The 16,716-nt window shown below is 46.1% G+C and overlaps 1 protein-coding gene across 1 annotated transcript; it reads right to left on the reverse strand.

Annotated features, from left to right (window-relative positions):
* Positions 1-1,052: 1,052 nt before the first annotated feature.
* LOC149853890 (embryonic pepsinogen-like) lies at positions 1,053-13,142 on the reverse strand. The gene is made up of 9 exons (XM_090025204.1): positions 13,048-13,142; positions 12,679-12,838; positions 11,606-11,723; positions 8,856-8,974; positions 6,870-7,069; positions 5,722-5,835; positions 3,937-4,081; positions 2,626-2,724; positions 1,053-1,388 (listed from the first exon to the last, which is right to left on the reverse strand). Exons 2-9 carry the CDS (start codon positions 12,793-12,795, stop codon positions 1,248-1,250), a joined length of 1,053 nt encoding a protein of 350 aa, XP_089881330.1. The 5' UTR covers positions 12,796-12,838; positions 13,048-13,142; the 3' UTR covers positions 1,053-1,247.
* Positions 13,143-16,716: the final 3,574 nt, after the last annotated feature.

The raw sequence follows: 16,716 nt of genomic DNA on the forward strand, positions 1-16,716 counted from the left end.
TTGCTGCACTTTAACACATGCAGTGTCACCCATGGAATGAGTTTTGCTTGTCCACAGCTTGAGATGCTCCACAAAAACCTGAGCTTATCTTCTTGAAACTTGGCAGGCTTTGTGGCCTCAGTAAGAGCTACCACCCCTGCAGTTTTGACCCCACCCTGTGTTGTAACACATAGATGTGACAGGAGTTTTGCTTTCAGAAATCTGGAGTGCAGTCCCCCTGAACCTCTGCACTGATCTCCTTGAGTAGGCTTCATACTCTCAGCAGAGGTTACCACCCCTAAAAAATTTCATCCAAATCAGACAATAAAAACCCAGTTATAGATATTTCATTGATTCCCCATTATACCTTATGGCCAGATCTCTAAAGCGGCTCCAAAGCACTTTGGAAGATACGAACCACTTCGGAAAGCCTAACAGAGCCAGCACTTTGATAGAAGCAGGGTCCGAAGCCTTGCACAGCCCTATTGGGTGGTACCTATGGACTCGTATAAGTTACTCTGGCAGACTGCTCATGTGTCTACCAGAGTAAGCCCTTGGCAGTTTTGCCTTGGTTAGCTATTTCCTCAGTGCAAACTGGCTCCTTTCTAGGCACTAAGAATACCTACTTCAGGTGTCTGGGTTGGGAGTGATGGCGCTGCCCTGTCTCATGGTGCTGTCATGAGGTGCTCAGATACTGCGGCAATAGTAACAACCAAGGGACAGCTTCTCAGATAATAAGAGCCACATAGCAGCATTCATTTCAGTAGAATAATGGCAGTTTACACCCACTGAGGATCTAGTTTAAAGACTTTGGTAGAATTATTTATAGAGTACGGTAGGAAGAGTAAGGGTAATATAACATGACTCTGTGGGGGAGGTAGGGGTATGTTTAGCAGATTTAACTGGGAAGTGTTTTGTAGTTTATTTTGTATACAAATGAACGTGCAGTCAAACTATTATGAATCATTCCAGTTTTCTTTATTATTTTATAAGAATGTTATCAACTGTACAACAGGCCAACTGATATAATCACATGCTACTAAGATTTTACTATGTAGTAAAACAGAATCATAGAATCATACAAAGAAGGACCAGAAGGGACCTGTAAGATCATCAAGTCTGGTCCCCTGCCATAGGCAGGAGGTAACTGGGCTCAAATGAGCTCAATGAGGTGCTTGTTCAGCCAAAATATTTGGTTTTCAACACCAAAATATAGTAACGGCAAATTGATTGCAGGATGGATCATAGCACCAGCTGCTGGGTGATGTCTAAACAGACTTGGCCAGACCAACCCGGTTGTTTTCCCTGTCAAAGACGCTGTAGTACTCCCTGATGAATACATCTCCCAAGATCCACAGGTAGCTGCTATCTGTCTCCTGAAAAATACTAGTGCAATATCCTTGGCCAACCTAGATTTTGACAAACAAACAAAGATTAAAATAATTGGTTAGGAAGTCTTATTTGCTTCCAGAGGAATTGGTTCTTTAACTGTAATTCTCAACAGCTTTATGAAGTCAAATTTTACAGAGCAAAATGCCGTCACTGGCTCCAACTAGAGCAGGAATTGGCAATATTCTTTAGCAGCCGGCTGGAATGACCCAGCTTGGGTCTGACACAGGCTGGTGCTAGGACCCGACTGCTGACACTACTTGCTTCCCCTTGCTGTGGTGCAGGGGAAGCTCCTACTCCCTGGCCATGGCATGGGCAAAGTCCCTCTACCAGCAGAATCCCACCAAAGCCCCCCCAGTCCACAGGCAGGTTCCCGTAGATCCGCAGCATGATTGTAGCCCACAGGCCATAGGTTGCCAACCCCTGATCTACTGAGCTGGCAGAGCCATTGTGGCTGGTATACCAGCACGGATTTAGAGCCTTAAAAATTTAGTACAGCAGAACATCAAGAGATCATCACATCAACCATCTGCCCCCAGGCAAGGTAAACCTAGATGAGGTAAACATCAATAGATGTTTGTCTAACCCATTCTTAAAACATTAAATGAAGGAGATCTCACAGGATCTCTAGGTAGCCTGTTCTAGTGCACGTTTTTAGTTAGAGACTATTTCCAAATATCTAGCTCAAATCTACTTTTCTTTGAATTATACCAATTCTTTTTTGTCCTTCCTCCCCGAAAAACCTCCTAATACCATCTTCTTGCATATTCAAGAACTGTGTCCTCTTTGTTAAACTAAAAAAGCCCACTTCTTTCAACTTTTCCCCACAGGCCTTGTGTTCTAAACCTCTTAGGGTTTCTGTTGCTCTCCTCTGGACACCCTGCAGCTTGTCTTCTTGAAGGACAATGTGCAGACCTAGACACAACACCCCTACTGATGCCTCAGCACCACTGAGCTGAGCAGAACAACTGCACTTCCTTTCTTACATAAGATACTGCTAATACACTCCTCAGGCAGTACTTCAGACCTCTCCTAGGAAACCTGATACAAAGCCTTCTAATGTCAGTCTTTCTACTGATTTCTAGCTGCTTATCCCCAAAGCCTTCCCATGGGCATGGTTCTTGTTCTGCTTCCGAAGCCCTTCCCTCTGAGCAGTTGTGCAATGGGAAGGGGAAGCTGAGCTGAGACTGAACTCAGTCCATTTAGCTGTGCCCCACCGTGCTACCGTGTCTCATGAAGAAAGGCTCCATATCATACCTGCTCAGTGTAGGCTGAAGGAGGCAGAGGGAACTGGATCCCATTCATTACAAAGATGATATCAGGCAGGCTGGTAATGTCACTGCAGCTGACCTTATACTACACAAGACCAAAAAAAATGAGAATCCAATTATGAAAGATATAACACAGTCATTTATAAGACAATAGAGAGTAGACAGACAGTCTCAGAAGCTAAGTGGCCTGGGGTGTGGGTAGTACTTGGATGGGAGACCACCCTCAAATCCTGTATTTGTAACAAGAAGTCGTGGCTGAATTCTTTAAGAAGAGTAAATTATAGAAACCTAATGAGTAGCAAGACTTAATTTGGTCCCATTGTCACTGCTGAGAAATAGATGGAACTAGGCAGAGTTTGGATTTAGGTTGTTTTGGCTTTAAATTAGACAGGCATTTGTTGAAGACATCATTGGTTTTCTCCAAAGATCATTCAACCACATCTGACATGATTATTGATTCATATGTATGCAAGCCTCGATAAATGCCCACTTTCTGTTTGTTAATTCCATGGATTACCAAACCAGACCATTTCCCAAGTATCATCTTGACTGATCCAGCCCAAGATTAAGGATTGATAATCCCAAAAAGAAAAAATTAACTATTGATATAACAGTTGAAATAAAATAAATCCAGAGTTTCCAGCCCACTGTCCTCCCCCTCTCACAAATATCAAGCCCTGGAGTCAGCCAGAATAGTGCCCAAAGCTTGTTTACGATGAATTTTCTCCTCTAGTTAAGTTGATGTAACACCTATGACATTTAAGTCATTTCATGGTGTAATGAAATAGGGTTTTTTTCCCCATACCTAAAGCCTTAATCTAGAATAAATCAAAGGTGTGCTCAACCGTAATGGCCATGTTGGGCTAGTACATGCCAGATTTGGTAGCCAACTGCACATTGGGGAGTTACGTCGCCTTTGCCTCCCCACACCAATTAGACTGCAAATACAGTTCGGTCAAAGTCTGGATCTGGGTTCAAACTCATGCCTCTGGCACTGTAGTAAAACATACACATCATTTTGCCGCTAGGGCCCCATATGAGATAAAGTATTTCTTTGGACCCATAGGAAGTAGGGAAAAAGAACTGAGAAGGTTCCTAGGACCAACCGCAGGAAACCCTAGGACCAACCAGGACCCTGAGGCTTTTGAATTGTTGCTTTTTCTGAATTACTAGTAAAGCCAAAGCTCAGGAAGTGGAGTGAGGCCGAGCCTGCAGGCTCTGCTGGGACTGTCCCAGGGACTGAAACCCTTTGAGTGCAGGGAGCGGTGTGACAAGAGGCTCAATGCAGGACTCTTACCAGGCCATAAGGTACTGGAGTAGCTCCAATCACTTTCTGTATGCTGCTGACATCTGATGAGGGCCCAACCATGAGAGTAGTGCCGGTATCAACAATAGCTTGGCAGCCAGATTCACAGGCAATCACCTTGCCATCCACAATGATGCTGAAAGATTGAAAACATAAATAAGGTGCTTGAACTGGAAATGGTAAGGAAGCACAGGAGGCTGTAAAATGTTAGCCCTTAACAACAGAACAAACAGCATTACTTCCTCAAGATCAGGCCTGGAGTGGCTGAATCAGTAAATGCACTGTCCTTACTCAAGCCAGCTCTCTCCTGACGTCTGCCTGAACAAGGACTCCAGAAGCCTGGCCTCCATACAGTAGACTGCCATAGCATGAAACATGCAATCCAAAGCCCATTGAAGTCAAGAGGAGCCTTCCCACACTTGCTAGGTTAGCAACAGCCCCAACAAAAACTGACCCAGATTCCACTCCAACTCTTTTGGCATAACTGAACTATGACAATTCATACAAGTTGAGGATCTGGAATGAGTCCACGCTCAGCTGGGGCTGATCCAGCTCCAAGCTCCAGCTGGAGGTGATCAGGGCCCTGGCTGAGTGATCCCCAGGGCCCACAGGAAGAGGTCTCACCCACACTGGCCTACATAAGCTGGTACCAGCTGGCAGAGTGTTGTCCGAGCAACTAAACTGCTTGGCTGTGTCTCCTGGGCTGTCCTGCATGACTGCTTGCTTTCTCCTAGATCTTGAATCTTGCCTCATCCAAACCTGTGCCTTGTTCCTGCCAGTACCTTGCACTGCCTGGACCTGCACCTCTCCTGCCTGGATCCTTCTCTATGTCCCGTCTGTCTCTACTGCTATGTCTGCCTGATCCCATGGCGTTCCTGTCCTGCCTGTTCCTGAGTGGTCCTGTTCTTGGCTTGGACACGCTGGTATAACCAAGGGTCTTCTTTGGCCCTGATCTCATTACAACTCTGTTTTGATTCTTTGGACTCAGGCTGATACCCAGTTTGGGAATCAATTGCTTCAGATTGCTGTGAGTGGAAAGCTGCCATGAAGCAGGCACTACGTTGCTTCAAGATGGCAAGGGTCAATGATGAGCTAGAGAAGAGACATCAGAGGCTAGTACTCGACATGCCAGTACAAGCTCAACTGAGTTTGTAAGTGCAACTTGCTGGAGGACCTGCCTGTTGCTCATCAGACTCCTCAGTCACTCCAGAAGCTGTGGCAGTACCCAATAACCTACCAAGGGTGCAATGCTCAGGGTCTCCTGAGACCAATGGCTGCCAATGACTGATACCTGACTTGAGCTCAGTGCTCTTTAAGGTACCTCCTGCTCTATCAAGTCTCCTTGGACTGATGGCCTACACCCCAGTCCAACCTTATGTGTGCCCTGTCTGTCCTACTACATATGCAGAATGGAGATGATAGCAGAAGATCTTTATAGTGATTACTGTAAAAGTCCATGGAGATGTGAAGTGACATCATCAAGGTCACCCAACTAGACAGTGCCAAGTTTGGGAACAGATTGTTTTCCTAAGTTCCAGGCAGATGGGGCCTGGAGCCAAATTTACAAAGGTATTTAGGCACCCAAGGATACGTTTAGTTCCTAGTAGGATTTACATTAGGGGCTAATGGGGTTAGACACCACTGCCATCCTGACTCCTAAAGTCAATGTGAGTTAGGTACTAATGGAGGAAAAATGGGTTTGGGGTTTATATTTGCAACTGTGGAAGTGTACCAAAGACCACCATAGTTATTTAATTACCTTTATGTGTTACATACCTGTCCATTGAGATCTGCCAATAGCCCTGGTAAGAGACAGGGATCCAGCTGATATTGCCGGTAAAGTAGGATTCATCAGTTCCACCAAAAATGAGCATACTACCAGTTCGGTCTCTGAAAGTGTCAAATGCGTATAATTACTTGAAATACCAATGTGCTGGGTGATATAGAAACACAGAAACCAAAAAAACCCAGTCCCTTTGCCAAAGAAGTACAGTTTCAGTAATGGACCATTCCTAATAATAATTGCTTTCCTTCAAAAAACAGGAAAAAAATGTGCATTTGTTTCTAACTGAAACATTTTAGAGAAATGATCAATTTAAGAATGTTCCCACCAGCAAGACCATCACTCCTTTTGTTATTCTTCTGTTTAAAATTCTTTTACTCATGTAGCAGGGGCAGCAGAGTGTGACTTAGGTGACCAATCACGTATCACAACAACTAGTGAATAATTGAGCTCACCTAGGATACTTTTCACTAGGGACCTTAGAGTGCTTTCAACAGCAGTATCTCCATTTTATAGAGCAGGAAGCAAAGGCACACAGAAGAAGACTGTCTTGCCCCAGGTCCCATAGTGAGTCAGGCCAGGATGGAAATCAGGCTAGCACCATAATCACAAGGCCTATGCGAAATGGCTAGTATTTGCTTTGGATTCGGACTTGGCCGATTCATAGATTCAGAGATATTACAGTTGGAAGGGACCTCAACAGATCATCAAGTCCAACACCCTGCATAGACAGGGGAACAGGGGGATTCAGGGGACAGTCATTCAATCTGGTGATTCGAATCACCGTCCCGATTCAATGTGGCTGAATCTGATTTGGAGATACAGCTCCTGCCAAATATCTGAATCAGCCAGGCCCATCTCCTACCCAGTCTCCCAGCCCCGGCAATGTCTGCCTCTCCTGCCCTAGTTCTTGGTGCTTGTTAAAAAAAAAATCCCCGACCCAGTGGGTGGGAGAGCAGGGCTCTGTTCCTGGTTCTACCACTGGTGATGGTGGCCATAGGCAAGTCATTGCATCTCTCTATGCCTGCAACTTCACATTTATAAAATGGAGCTAACAACAGCAGCGAGCAAGTGGAGAATTTTGGTTTTCCATCACCCTCTTATAGAAAGGCATCATTTCCATCTTTAGAAAGACACTTACCTACTGAGGTACACTGAAAACATGTCCTGCTGCACCAAGTTCTGGTTCATCATATTATCAAAGACAGGAACAAGGCCACCTGAAGCTAAATCTGGATAGGCTAGGCCCAGGATGCCATCAAAAGAGGTATAAGTGAAAAAGTCTCCTGGCTCGCTGGTGCTCAGTGCTAACTGCTGGTTGGTGTCGATGATGGAGGAGACCTGGGAAGGAGATGGATCACTTCTTTAACTCCTTATCTGGCCAGAAAACCACTGAGCTGATTGGTATTTGAAAGAAATACCTGACCAGTCAAGTTATCACCCCTACCACTGAGGGACCAGACAGTCACAGAACCTACTGTGAGCAGTTCACTTGAGACAGCTAGTTAAGAATATGCTCCTCAAAGTACTCAAAACTCACAATGCCTGAAAATGTGTTGGAGATATTCACTGCAGAAAAGAAAGACTGACAGGGCTCTGGAGGATGGCAGAGTGCACAATGTGCTTGCAGAATGGTCCCTTCCCCCTAATTGCAAAAATGCTGGTTTAGCACTGGGTGGATGGCCTTTACAGCTGTTTGTCCACTCACTTCTGGCACAACCTCTGTGGAGAGCTATATAAGAAGGGAGCCAAAGAATCCAGTGCTCCCATGGGGTGTGAAAGAGGCAATACTTGTGCTGTGAGTATACTCTGCATGGGCCTATGGCCAGGGCAGAGGGCAGCTGGCTGTTGTACGCCATTGGTGAGCAAGAGATTAGTTTATAGGCTAGGGATAGAGATTATACTTAAGCTGGTTTAAGTGACCAGAAACTGGTTTAAATCTGTAAAAGAAGAGTTGTTCGGGGCACATAAACCAGTTTGACAACGTCTGAAACCAAACTGAGATAAAATTGATTAAATGTAGTATCCGACTTAACTGATTTGGGTCAAACCAGCTTATGCAATGTCTATCTGAGACCCCTTCCTGTTTTAAGTTAAAACAGAGTCCTCCAGCATCCCAGAATGCTGTCTGGGATGGCTCCACTCCTCTGATCCCTGGCTGCAGCTCCAGCAGGGTCTGTCTGGCTTCTTCCTGCTCCCTGCTCCCCCTCATCACTCCTGGCTGAAGCAGGGATTTCCCCCTCCCCTCTGCCTTACACAGACACCTCTCAGCATTTGCTAGCATGCCGCATGCTGTCTATAGTCTGTGCTATGGGAGACAGGACAAAAGTAGGCAGGACAGGGTTGGCTTAGGCCTTTTTGGAGCTAATCAACAGGTAGCTAGTAACATCCCTCCATTTCTTCCTTGCAAGAAGTTGTTTAAGAAGAACTTGAACTAATGAGAGAAGCTTTTGTTTTCTTAAAGGGCTGATAAACACTGTGTTATCAACTTCCTGCTAGGCTGCTAGGGAGCGAGGGGGAACCTCTCCTTAATCAGAGCATCCTGGTGCAGTCTGATGCGGCCCTCCTCAGCTCAACACTGACAGAAAAGCGGGGGCTAGCCTAGCACCTCCCACTTGTAGCCTGAGCCACTGCAGGCATATGCCTGCGTTTCTGGAATGAAAAGGGAATGTCTATGCACCTCTAAATCGGTTCAAGCTTTGCAGGTTAAACAAATCTCCAAAGATTAAATCAATATAGGCTTAGGCTTTTTGAATGTCTGTCCCTAGACGTAGAGCTGCATCCCCAAAAAGAGTATTCTGCAGAGGCAAAGCAGCCCCCTGTGAAGAGGAGACATTTTTGGAAACAGCATGACCTATGGCATGTGTCCCTGGGGTAGTGGGTCTATGTCCCACCTCTTAGGCAGGAGTTATGCACCTAAGTCCCTTTAAGGGTCTGTGTGGTGGTGCCCAATGGTACAGCCAAGCCTGTTTCATTGTTTGCATATCAGCCAGGGAGTAAGTAGCTTTACTGAGAGATTCACTCTTTACCATCTCCTCCAGAGAGTAAACGGGCACAGCGCCACCTCATTTGTGAATCACTGAAATAATGGGGAGGGCTGTAGCCGTTCTGCTGCATTAGTACTTACTAGCACTGTATCGGATCCCACAACCCCAGTCATGCTGCCTGTGCCATACTGAATGGATATGTTGGTCCCTGTGCCATGGTAGGTGGAGGATTTTGATGAATTAAACCTTGGGTGATTTTCTGCAAAAGAATATTTAGAAAAAGCATCAGCATCCAGCACTACTATAAAGAAGAGGATAAAGCTCAGCACATAACTGTTTAGTGTAATTAATAATGATTAGCACTTAGTAATATTCAAGGTATTTCTTTGGCTTTTGCCCACATAGCATGTTTTTCTTGCATCAAACACCTCTCCCCACCTCTTGCAAATCGGGGTGTGTATATTAAGGAGGGAAGCTGGATTTCTGCCTGAAGTAGAAGCCCCCTGCTTTGATTTCTTCTCCAAGATCAGCTGCCCAGCAGCAGCACTGGAATTTCCTTTCAGGCATGTGAGGGAGTCAATTGATTTAATGGTTTATTGTTCTTCACTCAACTGAGGTGAATGCTCATCTCTCTCTCTCTCTCTCTCTCTCTGTCTTTAATTGTCTTCATTTCCATCCACTAAGCAAGCTGTCTTTTCTTCTACCAGTATAGCTGACTGATAGCTACCACGTGTCACAGCCTTTTACAGACTTTTTAGCTCTGTCCCAGCTCTATGAATCCATAATCCTGGAAATCTTTTTTTCTTCATTTTTGCCTTCCCAAAGACAAGGTGAATATTATTCCAGGACATGTTGTAAAACATGGTAATATGATAGTACCTCACAGTCTTTAATGCATTTATACTCATAAATTCCTTCTGGGGCAGGGCAGGGCAGTGCTGTTAGTCTTTGGGGATGAAAAGGGGATAAGTGATTCACGCAAGGTTACACTGGAATTCTTTGTCCTCAGGGTTTTGAGTCTGAGGGTGCAGACAGAAGTGCAATGTAAGTGAGAACAATTTGCAAGAAATGTTCTGAGTTACAACAGTCCCCCCAAACCAAACACAAGTTCACTGCTGGCTCCAGGGGGAAGGGAATCTAGCTTCTGGCTGCAGCTTGCACCATATTTCCACTGGCAATGGCCCCTCCTCCTCCCAGCCTGTGCCTCTTTCACAATGGGAGGGGAGAAAGGGGGCAGAGGGAGCTCATTCTAGGGTTACCCAGCCTTGGGGGAGTCCTATACACCCACCCCACCCTCCAGCAGGGGCTGAGAAAAGCCCAGACTGAGCTCCCTCTGCCCCCTTTCCCCCGTCCCATTCTGAAAACAGGCTGGGAGGCAGCACAGACAGAAGTTAAACAAGACACTCTCTTTTGAAATGTCTTCATCTGATCCCTTATGCAATAAGGGTTCAAATATTTCCCAATCAGCCATTTTTGCAGCTGTCTGTGGCCATGCACATGTGTTTGGTCATGGTTACAGGCTGCTTTCTGTGACTGTATCGGATAAAAGTTGCCACTTCTTTCTGTGCCTTAATCACCATCAAGTGCCTTAACCTCTAACATCTCTGAAAATAGGAAAAGCCACCAGAGCGAGAGAAGAACAAGACAGGCATGGAGATAATGTTGTGCAGATGAAAGTGAGCCTGCCTAGAGGACTTTGCTATATCCAAATTTCAGTCCCTGTTCCTAAACACCTAGTTAGTCTTGTTGAAATTCAAGAGACTGCACTTATGCATAAGAGTCTGCAGATTTGGAGTCCCCTTTCCCAACCTATATTGGCAATTGTGCATTGACATGATAACCAGATCCCCACTCTTATGAACATTAACTCACCGCTTTAAGATGAGCTCAGGAGATGCCTATCACAGATTTTGAATCTTGGCCTACTGGTAACTATACAGCTCAAACCTTGGTAGCATTAAGACGGCCATTCAGCAATAGCTCAGCCAGCCCCTTAGAAAACTCTGTCCCATCCCCGTATCATCTAGGAAACATGCCCTCAACTCTGCCAAAAACACTCTCAAGTGGGCACCCTTCAGCTTTCCTGGGAAGCCACTTTGGTCTCAAGTAGTGCAAGTTTGTTAAAGCACAAGGTCCAGAGGTTTCACTGAGCCCACCCTGACAGCCATTCCCCCTCTCTCATGACAAGGGTGACCCAGCTCAGACACGCAGCTGGCTACAGTTATGGGCAGTGTCTCAGGGAGAGTGAGAAGTGATTCTTTCAGGCCTCTGCTCCTGCTGTGCCGTTCCCTCGGTCCTAACCAGTGGGTGCACCTACATGTGCGCTTCAGGCACCATAGCCTATTTTACTGTGCATTAAAATGTCACCTAAAAAAACCATGCAATTACTCTAATGTGCAATAAATAAACTACTGTGCATTAAGCATCGCTTAACACATGCATTTGGTACTGCGCATCAGGGCAGATGAATACACATTTATTTATTACCTCACATTGAAGGTACTAAATTTAATGCACATTAGGAAATGTAGTACCTGTGCATTTATTTAGTACCTTGCGTTGGAAGTACTAAATTTAATGTAATAACCCTTTCTAAGATCTAAGTTCTTTGCAACAGAAGAATTGCTCTAGTGTTTTTCTGTAGTCAAAAAAATGCATGAAAAGTAAGAGGTGGTATTTTGTGAGGAGCATCTCGAGCCTCTTGTGGGATTCCTTGAGCCTAAAAAGGTTGAGAACCAGTGGCAGAGGGCCACACTGGGAGTTACCTGTGAACACAGGCATTAAAGCCAGGTCTCCTGACTGAAAAAGATAGGGTCTCTCACACAATCTGTTCCATCATAGTATATTAAAGGAGTAGCGTAGATTGGGGAGGAAGGATTCAGTTACTTACGGCAGGCTGGACTTTTGCAGGTGATGGAGGGAACCCAGAGGTTGGATGAACCGGTATCAAATACAACAGTGAACTCCTGAGGGGGGGTCCCAATGGAGATTGTTCCATAGTACTCTGTCTGTTCAGGGAAGAGAGACAACAATGAGTCTCAGCAGCTAGTTATGCATACATGTGTGTCCTCTACATGGAAAATCCTTCACTTCAGGCATGTGAAATGCTCACAGGAATAACCACCAAAGGCCAGAGCCAATAAAGGACCTAAGCATCTCACTTTAGGTACCTAGTCCAAACTGTTCATAGGGAAAGCCCCTTCTTAGCTGCTCCTTCATATTGCATGTGCCTGAATGCTGGGGGTGCTGCTGTTAGTGACTTGAAAGCTCCTAAGCACCGAGGCTGTACACCTGCAACTGTCTCAGGTTTGACAGGTGAGCTTTTACATGTGCATCCAATACCACAGCCTGAAGCTGCTCTGCCCTGGGTCACTGTGCTGCAGAGAGGCTGGCTGGGGCCCAAGGTTGCTATAGTGCAGGGCTAGTTGGCAGACAGCCCCCACACTGCGGCACCCTCATGCTCCAGCCAGCACAGGCCACCATCCACACGTGCACTGAGGGGTTCCAGTGGAGATTGTTCCCTAGACTGTCTGTTCGGGTAAGACACAAACATACCATATTGTCTTGCATACAACATGCGCCTAGCACTGGAAATTGCAGTGTGACTTATGAGGGAAATACGGTAAGAGCAGTTTCTGCCCATTACTGAGCAGAAATGAAAGGAAAACCTGCACTCACAGGGAGCAGAACAATGAGCAGCCCGAGTCGCTGCTGCTATTCAATTGCTTATTAGAAGGGAAGAGCTTCTTTTCCCTTCAATCTGCCTTTTCTATATCAGGGTACATATTTTATTCCAGGGCATTTTGTATGTGAGAAAATGTGGTGATAGGGGTTTCGGTCTATATTGACAGGCTGACCTACCCATCCAATACATCAGCCTTGGGAACCCAAGGAAACCTGTAACGCAACCATAATATACCTTGCTCCCTGAAGCAAATAAATTGTAGCAGAGCATAAACTCACATCAAAGTAGTTCAAGAGTGGCTCAGAGACCCCCTGGGAAGCAGATGAGCATGTATATTTGGTGCCGATGTCATAGTGGTGCTCCTTCAGGAAGTCTTCCAGCAAGCCTTTTTCCATCAGGACATCCCTCGTCTTCTTCCCTCTCTGCAAAGGTAACCTTCTGTGCAAGAAAAAACAGCAACCGAGATCCCCAATCACTAATGCCCTGCAACAGACTTTTCTTGTGCACAGGGCCTAAGAAAAAGAGTTTACATTAAAGCCATCAACTCCCATGACATTTGAAACGGGTTTCCTTATTCAGCTGATGGGATAAACATTTTAAATCAACTGAAATACTCTTCTGCTTATCAAGCATCGGTATAGTCTCACCACAGCCAGCACAAGCGTCTTCTCCATTCAGAATGGCCTTGTCCTTCTCATAACTTCCCGTCTCTTCCCAGACCTCATCTGAAAAGCGATCTTTTCTCCTTCCCCTGTTTAAGCATTTTACATTTCCTATCCCTCTGTTGTTACATGATATGACCCAGGAGCCAGAAGGGACCATGAGATCATTTTATCAACATGCTTTTTTTTTTTTTTTTTAAGCAAGCTGGTCAGCAGCAGCCAATGAAACAGAAGTGGTAAAATAGTAACTTACTTGCTAAAGCCTTCAGAGAGGACAAAAAGAGCACAGAGAACCACAAAAAACTTCATCCTTGTGTTTCTACAGAGACTGCTGCAGATGCTGATCTGCTGAACATAATTGATTGCTTTTATAATCTGAGGTTGACCCTCCTGAGGGGGGGACCTCCAGGAAGTCAGATTACAAGAGAAATTCCAGCTCAGGCTGGTGATAGCAGACCAGTCTGCAAACACCACAACAGCTGACATAATGCTAGCACCATAACAAACAATTTCTAATTGCACTGGAGAACAGTGCACGTATTATTTGCTACAGCCGATTGTGCCTGTGATAATCATTTGGAGTGCTTTAATGTTTCGCTGGTTTATAGGTCCCTTTTCATAGTTCCTTAGTTTCCTGGACGTTAAGGGCTGGAAGTGACCTCAGAAGATCATTGGTGTGATGGCACAGTTGGGTGTGCTACTATGCAGAGACACCCGCCTCACTGTGCCAGGCCCAAAACCTCACTTCGAGGGTCTCCCTTGGGAAGCCTACAGCCGGTGGTCCTGCTTCTGTTGAGAACCCCGCCAGCCTAGGGTTTGGGATGCTCCTGCAGTTTCCTGCCTGTGACCCAGCATCTCTTCTGGATAGTGAGCCCACCACCACATTCGGGCATCCCTTTATGTGTTCCACTTTCATGTTGAACTCCTGAAGCTGCCATGCCCACCTTTGAAGCTTGGCATTGTTTTTTTGCACTGTCTGCAGCCATTAACGTGGGGTATGGTCTGTTAGGACTGTGAACTTCTGTCCCCACAAATGGGGCCTCAGCTTGTTCAGTGCTCAGAAGATTGCCAAGGACTCCTTGTGCACTACCTCTGCCTTCTCCTCCTAATCAGCACACAGGACCAACTCCTCCTGTTCCTCGGGGGATTCATCGGCAAAGGAAATCCAAAGTATGACAGCATTCCTGTCATAGTAAGGTTTGAGCATGTTTACATGCTCCACCTTAGGCTTTTTACTTGACTTATTCGCAGCAACAACGTAAGTCACATCAGCCAGCTTGTCCTGCATGATATGAAGACCTTCCCAAGCTGTCTGAAGCTTGTCTGACTTTAACGGCGGGAAAACCATAACCTTATCCTTTGGCTTAAAGGATGCTTGTGACCCCCCGCCTTGTTGTACCACACAGTCTGCTTCTCCTGGGCCTGGGTCTAGGTCAAGGAGTCTCGCACCACCTTCATCATGTCAACCAGCTTTTGGCGAAAGCCTAGCACATACACTACCACTGATATTTTGGAGATCTTCCCTTCCCACTCCTGTTTCGCAAGATCAGGAGGACCCCTACCTCACCTCCCAAACATCAACTCAGTGGGTGAGAACCCAATAGACTTCCTAGGCACCTCCCTGCAAGCAAAGAGCAGATATGTAAGCTTCTCATCCAAGTCATTGGGCTGAGAGTCCACATAGGGCTTCAACATGCCCTTCAGGGTTTCATTGAACCTCTCTACTAGCCCATAGGTCTGTGGGTTATAGGCCGTGGTCTTGAGGTGTTTAACCAACACAGCATTTCCACAGGCACTCCATCACCTCTGCCAGGAAGTTCCCACCCTTGTTAATCAAGATCTTGAACTAGAAACCCAACCGGAAAAAGATCTTTGTAAGGGTGTCAGCGACCATGGAGGCCTTTATGGAGGCTAGGGCAATTGCCTCCAGGTACTGCATCATAAAATCCACAGCAGTTAAAATATATTGCTTCCCTCTCTGAGTCTTATGCTTCAGATGGCCCACAGTGTCTATCGCCTCTCTCTGGAAGGCGTGATCAATGATAGGGAGGGGCTGCAGGGGAGCTTTTCTCTTATGACCACTCTTGCCCATCTGCTGGCCTGTCTCATAACATCTTCAATAGTCCATCACATTCTGGGCTAACCCGGGCCAATAAAGTATGCCAGCAGCCACTGGCGAATCCAGCCCATGTCCAGGTGACCAGTGCAGGGTAGATGGTGGGCCATGGCAAGCGATAGGGCTCCTAAGACACAGCATGGTTCCTGGACACCCATAGATGATAAAGGAGTCCCTTATCCCAGATAACCTGTTCTCTCTTATCCTGGGTGAACTCTGCTACTTGCTCCTGAGCCATCCGTTGGAGTTCCTTCAAGCTGGCACCTGCTAAAATCTCCAGTTTAAGCTCCTCCTGCCCAGCTATGCAATCGGCAGGGATCTTCGGTGCTTCCCTAAGGGGTACCCCTTCCTCCTCATGGCATTTCTCTAACTCCTTCCCATGAGCCTTTGCTTCCTGTGCCACTGACCGACCGGAAGCCCCCCAAGCCTAAGGTAACACTGCCACCACACAGGCCCTGGTCTCTGGCAGAGCTCTGTGCAGCCCAGGGCACACAGACCCCATGAACCTAGGTGGTGTTTTGCCCACAGTAATATTTCTGGTTGCTTCTTTTAGCCCAAGGCATCCCAAGATAGCATCAAGAAGAATTGAGGGAAAAGAAAAAGACAAACTTTGCTGGCCAAGCACTCTCTTGCTGCCCAAAAACACAGGATATAACCCAACAGCTTTATTGATGGGGGTGGGAAGAAGGCAGGGGTTGGATGAGGAAGTCAAAATGCATTTTAAGCAAGTAACTTGAGTCTTTCCTTGTAGTTTCCAGATGACCACCAGAAGGGAGAGAGAGAGCTCTCCACCCTCCCTAGGAATTTTATCTTGTCAGGTCACCTGATGGACCAGCCTGATGCAAGAAGAGCAGTGAGGGACAGAGGTCATGTGGGCTGACCCAAGTGAGGGCCAGAGTGAGGGGGAGGAGATTTCTTCACAATTGTGCCCGGCCCCCTTTCACTTGAACAGGAAAGACTGCTGGGATCACATGACCCCAGCAAAGTGGGCATCAAGACACCCCTTTGAACACTGCCAGGGTGGGTGACTGTACCACCTCTGGGGGATCCTTTTCCACACTTTCAGAACTCAGCTTGTAAAGAAGTTTTTCTTTATGTCCAGTCTGAAGCTATCTTCAATCAGTTTCTGCCCATTGTTTCTCATCTTCCCCTTATTGCTTACCTGATCCTCTTCTTGCTCTGACTAGAACGGGTTTCTAGACTCTCCAGGACAGGAACCTGACAAAATGAAAATGACTAATATTTGTATATCTTTCATCCATGTATCTGAAAGGCCACTACAAACACCAGACCAGTGCTTAAGACCCTAGCAAGGGTGGCTGGGGCGAAACTTATGATGGAAGGATAGATAGCAGAGCTCTGAAGGATGACTAGATAAAAGACCTCATTCTTATTCATTTGGCCATGCTGCCTCTATGGTGGAACAAGCCACACGCGTGTGGTTCACTTAACCTCACTCTAACATATTGCTCCTCTCTAGAATACAAATCTGTTCTAGATCAAAATCTAGAAACAAATCCCAGATCTTAGTGCCTGTC

This window comes from Crocodylus siamensis, chromosome 13 (assembly GCF_052110815.1).
Source record: "Crocodylus siamensis isolate JL-2025a chromosome 13, ASM5211081v1, whole genome shotgun sequence".
NCBI lineage: Eukaryota > Metazoa > Chordata > Crocodylia > Crocodylidae > Crocodylus > Crocodylus siamensis.

Excerpts from the sequence above, each read along its gene's own strand:
- LOC149853890 (XM_090025204.1), bottom strand. The coding sequence starts at position 12,795 with ATGGAAAAAGGCTTGCTGGAAGACTTCCTGAAGGAGCACCACTATGAC. Across the intron at positions 11,724-12,678 it reads CACTCTTGAACTACTTTGAT|ACAGAGTACTATGGAACAAT; the intron begins GTGAGTTTATGC and ends TTCCCTGAACAG. Across the intron at positions 1,389-2,625 it reads CTTCAGCCTACACTGAGCAG|GTTGGCCAAGGATATTGCAC; the intron begins GTATGATATGGA and ends GTCAAAATCTAG.